The 8,058-nt window shown below is 40.6% G+C and overlaps 1 protein-coding gene across 1 annotated transcript in view; it reads right to left on the minus strand.

The window, feature by feature from the left end:
- The window catches only part of LOC102097842 (Golgi phosphoprotein 3), a 43,214-nt gene extending 35,557 nt beyond the window's left edge, over positions 1–7,657 (minus strand). Inside the window, exon 1 of the mRNA XM_065044899.1 lies at positions 7,167–7,657. Within this exon, the coding sequence (XP_064900971.1) occupies positions 7,167–7,379 (213 nt within the window). The 5' untranslated portion in view covers positions 7,380–7,657. The remainder of the gene's footprint in view (positions 1–7,166) is intronic.
- Between the last annotated feature and the right edge of the window lie 401 nt (positions 7,658–8,058).

Consider the following 8,058-nt stretch of genomic DNA (forward strand, 5'->3'; position numbering starts at 1 on the left):
ACATAAGAATCTGCTGCAAACAATTCTACAACTTTAATCTGCTTCATAGCTATGATTGTTGCTGACAAACACTGTTAAGTATTTTGATTTTAATAAAGAATACTAGCAGACTGAGGAGCATGGGACTATCATATTCTCAAAAAAAGATGAGAACCATCTTAATATACTGTTTCCTTTACATAGTCTTTCTACAGTTACTAATATTTTGATTTTTTTCAAAGCAACTGGAATGACCTGAAGAACTTTTACAACACATCTCCTTCAAACTGTTCCCAAATCCAAAGAGATAAAAATACAAAATACAAGAAGTATGTATATACAAAGGATAATGAAAGTACCTGGTTTATTATAAATGTATGTTTTAGCACAGAATTTCAATCCTTTCTGTTGATCCAAAAGCTTCATTTTATGAATTCCAAATTCATCTATCATCAGTATTCTACAACAGAAACAGTACATCCTCCTGGATATTCAGGTCAAGTCATACAATAAAATGGAGGTGCTAGCAGACGGGTAGGAGAGGACAAAAGAATAAGTGAATGTCAGCTTCTGACACCTTTACACGATTCTGTGATTCCTGTTCTTTCAGCTGAAAGTAAAATTACTGATTAGAAAGAAACATTGCATGCTATTGTTGCAGGTAAGTAAATCTCTTATTTGTGATAATGTAAATATAAGCGGATATCTCAGGCAGATCAAAGTCAATAACTGAGTTACTGTAACAAGTTTATGGATTATTTAGATGAGAAAAAAAAAATCTTAAAAGCTAGCATTTTATTTAGGAACATCATCATTCTATAAGGAATATCTAACATGATTTCTGAATCTCTTAAACGGGGTAGAAAAATCAGCAAGGTGGATACTATATATGCTTAATTTAATATTGAGCATATTTTACAAAGTCTTCGGTCCAACAGATCTGATACCTGACCTTTCAAGTCAATCCTAAAAACTTCAACTATATCCTTTTCAAAACAATAAATAATTATATTAGAAATAAGGTACACTTTTTAAAAGTTTACCTAAGTTCATTCTTCCAGCAAGAAGCTTCTCAACGTAAAAATAAGCAAACCTGTCTGGTAAAAACGAACACAAAATTTTTTAAAAAAGAAAAGCAATAAAAACCACCAACCCCCCCCCCCCCCCCAAAAAAAAAAAAAACGACAACCCACAATCTATTCCAAATTCTCAATGACAAACAGAACAGGTGGTCAATACCAGAACTGCATATTTATTCTAATAATCTGAAACCCGTAGATCCTGTTGTGCAGCCAGACAGCATTTGTTCCTCCTTATCTATTATGTTGGTGCAAAAGTAATTGAAGCTTTGGACCATGAATTTTGAATCATTATAACTAGGCTCAAACACATCTTTATTAAGCAAAATAGGAACCATTACAGTCAACACAGTTTTGACAATGAGAAATAAGTTTGTTTATTCCTGTAGTGTAAAAATCCATGCTTCGGGATTCAATGAACTCTTGGAAAGCATTTTCTGCATCCTGCTGGTTGTAGAAGCATTTTCCCTGATTGAAGAAGTGGTAGTGGGTTGGTGAGAGGTCAAGTGAATATGGTGAATGAGGCAAAACTTGGTAGCCCAATTCGTTCAACTTAGAAAGCATTGGTTATGTGACGTACAGTTGAGCATTGTTGTGGAGAAGAATCAGGCCCTTCCTGTTGACCGATGCCAGCTGTAGGCATTGCAGTTTTTGGTGCATCTCATTGATTTGCTGAGCATACTTCTCAGATAGAATGGTTTTGCTGGGATTCAGAAAGCTATAGTGCATCAGTGTGGCAGCAGACCACCAAACACTGACCATGACCTTTTTTGGTGCATGTTTGGCTTTGGGAAGTGCTTTGGAGGTTCTTCTCAGTGCCATTACTGCGCTGGTCATCACCGGTTGTTGCATAAAATCCACTTTTTGTTGCACATCACGATCCAGTCAAGAAATGGTTTGTTGTTGTGTAGAATAAGAGAAGACGACACTTCAAAATGATTTTTTTTTTTTATTTTCAGTCAGCTCCTGAGGGACACACTTATTGAGCTTTTCACCTTTCTAATTTGCTTCAAATGCCAAACGACTGTAGAACGGTTGATGTTGAGTTCTTCAGCAACTTCTCATGTAGTTGTAAGAGGATCAGCTTCTATGATTCCTCTCAGTTGGTCATTGTCAACTTCCGATGGTCGGCCACTATGTTCCTCATCTTCAAGGCTCTCATCTCCTTTGTGAAACGTCTTGAACCACCACTGCACTGTGCATTCTTTAGCCTTTCCTGGGATAAATGCGTTGTTGATGTTGCGCATTGTCTCCACTGCTTTACGACCCATTTTGAACTCAAGTAAGAAAAATGCTTGAATTTGCTTTTTGTCTAATATAATTTCCATAGTCTAAAATAAATATAAAACAGCAAGTAAGAAGTCAGTAGCAAAAAAACAAAGAACATTAAAATTACGTATAACATAACCACGTTTATTTAACAATGTATTCCAATATCAAATGACAAATTTCAACAATGCAAAAACTAAAATTCCTTTTGCACCAACCTAATAGGTCCTTATACAGATTTTTATAAAGCTGTGATTCAGCTATTCAAGTAACCTTAAAGAGACTGTAAACATATAAAGCACCTTAAATTCCAGTGAGAACCAATTAAAATCTTTTTACCAGCATAACTAACCATACTCATAAGAAGTTGGGAAAAAATGCAAACAACAGAAAATAATGATGGAAGAGGAGAAAAAGGAAAAGCTTTATTGCAACATTCATTGAAGACAGGTTGGAGCATCCAAAATTATTTGAACCCTCAACTTAATATTAGGCTGCTCTCACCACAGGTATCTTATTGTATGAACTGATCCATTATCACCTTCAGGGGATCAAAAATATCCATTCTTTTCTTTCCAATGCAGGTTATTATAATTTTATCTACCTGAAGATGAATGTAAACACAGCACAGAAGCTGCAGCTGAAAGTGAATAAATCTCAAACAAGAAAAGCTGACATGGTCAAATTCTGCATGTGTTTTAATGACATATAAATTCTCAGTTACTTTCCAATATACATTCAATGCACATATATTAATCTATTTATCTAATAATTATAGATTACCTCTACAAAAATCTTATACTCCCAGATGCTACAGTACTGCACAATGCCAGACAGATTAAAACACTAAACCAAATTCAGTTTCTGTAGCAGCATTCTCTGACAAGACCCAAATCAATTTCCTTTGACAAGGAATTGTGTGGTCTTACCCCAACTCATTCATACTCAGCTGACTCAGGGTTCGGGTTCTGGTTAAATAATTCTTCAGCAGAGACAACATGTGATGAAGTGACCACAACCCCCATTCCCTGTCCCCCTGCACCGCTCAGGGGAAGGATGTAGAGAAAACTGGGAGTGAAGTTGAGTCCAAGAAGAAGGGAGAGGTGGGAGGAAAATGTTTTAAGATTTGGATTTATTTCTCATTATCCTACTCTCATTTGATTTGTAATAAATTAAATTAAGCATGTACACAGGCATGCATTACAGAAACATTTCACTAAAATGAAGTTAATAAAAAGCTAAAATAAATAAATTAAATAAATAAAGTGACTTTGCTGAAGAGGAGGCAACTAACACATGCAGAATGCTGAACCCTTAAGAGACCCCTGAACAAATCAACACTTAAGAGTCTGACTGTTCATTTAGAAATGAAAAGACAAACTTAGAAGCCTTTCACCATTGTTAAGTGCATACATGTGCAGATAATGATTTCAAATATTTGTGTGGCTCTTGCAAAGACACCTTCCATCATGGTCCAATCTCTATTCTCCATACTTTGTGCAAAATAAAAGATGTAGTTAATTTGTTCCATAACCTGCAAATTGATTTCTACACTACCAGCTACTGTTACTGAACATAAAATCTGACATTTATTTGAAATAACTGGTCCTTAAATCCTCCACGTTAGATATTTCATTCAAAGAAAAAAAAAAAAACAAACAAGGCTTCCCACAGCAGTAAGCAAATATAGCAGGATCAGAAAAATAGCTCACATCCTGCCTAGATACAACAACCAGAAGTTTACAACACAAACCTTGCACACATTTAGTGTCTCCTAGTGGTAGGTTGACCCTGGCTGGCAACTAAGTCCCACACAACTGTTCTCCCAATTCCCCCCAGTGAGATGAGGGGGGAGAACAGGAAGAACGAGAGTGAGAAAAACAAACAAACTACAAAAAAACCCCACAGGATGCAAAGACATTCACTCACCACTCCCACATGCAGACTCATGCTGAGACAGTACCCAGGCAATAACCACCTTTACCAATCACTCCCCCTCCTGCCTTGCTGACCATGACACTATACAGCATATATCCCTTTGGTCAGTTGGGGTGAGCTGTCCTGGCTGTCCCTCCTCCCTGCTTCTTTCATACCTCAAGCCTACTCACTGGGAGCAGAGTGAGAAACTGATGCAGTTTTGACACTGTGCAAACACTGTTCAGCAACATTTAAAACATGGGTGTGTTTTCCACACTGCTTTATGTTATCAATATGGTTTTAGCTTTTTTTTTTTTTTATTTTAAACCAAAACATAGCACCATACTGACTACTATGAAAAAAATGAACTCTATTCCATCCCAGCCAGACCCAGTACAGTCCTCTTAAAAACAGTAAGAAACCCCAAATCTGATATGCCCTTCTAATGCAGACAAAGTAGGTCTAATATTGGCTGCTTTTCTCTGCTTGCTGTCATGACAAAATCTCACACAAATGCATTTCCAGATGCATAAAGTATCTAAGCTTTGCTTACTTATCATTAGAAAAATAGAGAACTAAAAAAAAAAGAAAAAAAAATCAAAAATGCATCTATAGGGTTTTTTAGCTTTTTAGAGTTTTTTTTTTTACAGTTTTAAAAGGGGAAAAACTGTGGAGTCAAAGCAGTTTACATAGTATAAGAGAGAAGGGTACAAGCAAATACAAACCCTAGTGATTCATGTCTAACAAAGCTCAGAAACTGTGTATGCTGCACTTTGTGCACATAAGCCACCTACTCTAGAGATGACATTACCATTCTTTTTGTCTGATGTCTCAACTGCAAAATCCCAAGGGAGTTGTGAATAACTGGGCTACTGTAATCACTAAGTTCCTTTATCCATACAAAGAAATATTAGATTATCTGCAGTGTTTGCCACTGTAGTACTTAGCAAAGTTAGATGATTTACAATTTTGATGTACATCAGTGCAAAGCTAGATTTTTAGGCCCAATGTTAATAATTAACTTTTGATATACTAAGAATACTTGCACCGTATATTATTTTTAGGCAGATAGAATGTTCCCTGCCTTTAAATCTTTATAGCCTAATGCCCACAAATTCAGAAGATTTAGCAAACAATCATGGGGAAAATAAAAAGACTGAAAAATCACCCAGTCTATCCCACCATCCTCAAGGCAAGACCTCCTAGGCAATCCTGCCAGATATCTGTCATGCCTCATTTGCTTTCCTACAACTATTCAGGTATGTAGAAAGAGGAACATGCAAACACACAAGTTTTCAGATTCAACAGGTGGAAGAACACAACACTGTGAATAGCTAACTTTATTAGGATGCCATGGCAAGGTCCATCTGAAAAAAAAAAAATGGGATTAGAAGAATATAGCCCAAAACACACAATCTGAAGAAGAAATATGTTATGGCAGCAGGTATACATACAGATATAGACACATGCATTAAAAAACAAATGTTAACTAGGAAAACTACTCTTTAACCTATTCATTATCAACCAACAAATTTATTTTAGATGCAACATATAGTCAAAGAGCATATAATTTAGCAGCTCCCCCCCATTATTCTGTGCTCATGAACACACAGTTTTAAGAGACTTCCACCCAAATCAATGAAGTGGCTTCATTAGTTTACTTATCACTATGAAAAAAAAGGCAGGTTGCTTAATTAAATTCATATAACTCATATCTAAAATAAAGGCATATTATGCTTCGCCATACACCACATCAAACTAAACTAACAGGACTGTCTTTCTGCAGCGTGCAAGCTTTTTATATTGACTACCTCTTTCAAATTAAACAAAGTATACTTTCCTCAATGACCGTTATTCACAATATCATGACACTCAAGTTATAAATTCAGCAAAACCACAAAATTACAGAATCACAGAACAGTTGGAGTTTAAAGAGACCTCTGGAGATCATCTAGTCCAACCCACCTGCTAAAGCAGGTTCACCTAGAGTAGACTGCACAGGAATGCGTCCAGGCAGGTCTTGAATGTCTCCAGAGAAGGAGACTCCACAACCTCTCTGGACAGCCTGTTCCAGTGCTCTATCACCCTCAAAGTAAAGAAGTTTCTCCTCATATTCAGATGGAACCTCCTATGTTTCAGTCTGTGCCCATTGCCCCTCATCCTGTTGCTGGGCATCACTGACAATGCCATTTCCTCATTTTGACACACTGCTCATTCAAGGCCTATTTTTGTCAAACATATCTTCACAAAGTTTAAGACATTTTTAACATGTGTTAGTCTGGAAAGCCTTATTAAAAAGGGTTGCTAAGCATCCTAAAGCATCCAAGAACCCCAAAACTACCATATAGTTGTGTCTGACAATAATACATAGTAGACAAGGCTCCTACATTAGAGTTACTGGCAAGTATGAGTATAAATATCACGGGTCTAACCAGGGCCTCTAAATCAACCACCAATGCTGTCAGAGGCTCCAGGTCCACACCTTCCCCCAAGCCCTACACTGCGGTCCTTGAGATACTACAAATATCAGAGTCCTCCTGCAAACCCTGCATCCAAAGGGCAATCCGAAATCTCTGCCAGGTTCCCTTTTGCCCAACATCCAAGTACCTTCCCCACCTCCTCCAAAATCCCGAGCTTGTTTCAGCATGCGTCCCTAGCCCTAGCAACATCACAGTCCCGGCCCCAGCAACGCCTCTGCCCCAAACCAACACTCACCCAGCAGCGTCCTTGCCCCCATCCCACCGGCACCCTATCTCCACTTAGGCTTCCCTTCCCCATCAACAACCTCCATAATCCCCCGAATAACCGGTGTCCCTTCAGGCACCCCCTCCCCAAACCCCCCAGCACCACTAGGACTCCTCAGCCCCCCCCTGCCCAGCGCCCCTCACCTCAGCCTGCCCCAGCCCCGCCACCCCGCCGTACCTCGCGGTCCTTGAGGCCCAGGAGCAGCACCTCTTCCATGAGGGTGAGCCGCGTTTCCTTGGAGTCGCCCTTCTCGTCGTCGCTGGGCTCGTCCCGGCGGCCTTCATCCTCCGGGCCGCCCCCCACCCCCCGCTCCTTGTCGGCGGCGGCGCTGCGGGAGGCCTCAATCCGACGCTGCACCAGGCCGGAACTACGCTGGGTCAGAGAAGTCATAGCTAGAGGCGGCAGGAGGGTAAAGGCCCGCCACGGGAAGAAGGGCTTGGCGACAGCTCGGAAGGAGGGAGAAAAAGGGACGGGAACCGCTCCTGCCTCCGCCCTATCCGCACCGGGACAGCGGCCGACCGCGGGTAGTCATGGGGAGCAGAGCTCAGCCGCAGCAAGGGAGACGGAGGCAGTGGCAATAGGAGCAGGCGTCCCCCTCCTCCTACAGCGGCCGAGCTGGCGGAGGTAGCTTCTCCTCCAATATGGCGGCGCGGGCTGATGTCAGCGGAGGATGTGGCAAGAGCAGGCAGGGGGAGGAGCCCCCTGCGGGGCAGGAGGTGGGGACGAGGCGCCCCGGGGATGCGGTCCCTCGGCCTCAGGGAGTCCAGGCTGTTACTAACTGTTACCTGGGGCTGTGGAGGACAGTTAATCCAACACTCTGGGCAGAGGGAGGGGGACGGCCGTGCCCGCTGTGGCATAACCTAGGGGCTGAGTAGTACGCTCTCTTAAATTAATATTTTTTCCTTAAGAAGTGCCTTATTTACAACCTTAAGTCTGCTTGATTTCATTTTTAGCTGCAAGACCATGTCTGATTGCTAGTGCAGCCCCCCAGGAAAATATTTTCATATATATATACATACTCATCAACTAAGCTCAGGTGAGCAGGTGGAGCTCTCAACAGTCTTGACTT

Source organism: Columba livia, chromosome W (assembly GCF_036013475.1).
Source record: "Columba livia isolate bColLiv1 breed racing homer chromosome W, bColLiv1.pat.W.v2, whole genome shotgun sequence".
Classification (NCBI taxonomy): Eukaryota; Metazoa; Chordata; class Aves; order Columbiformes; family Columbidae; genus Columba; species Columba livia.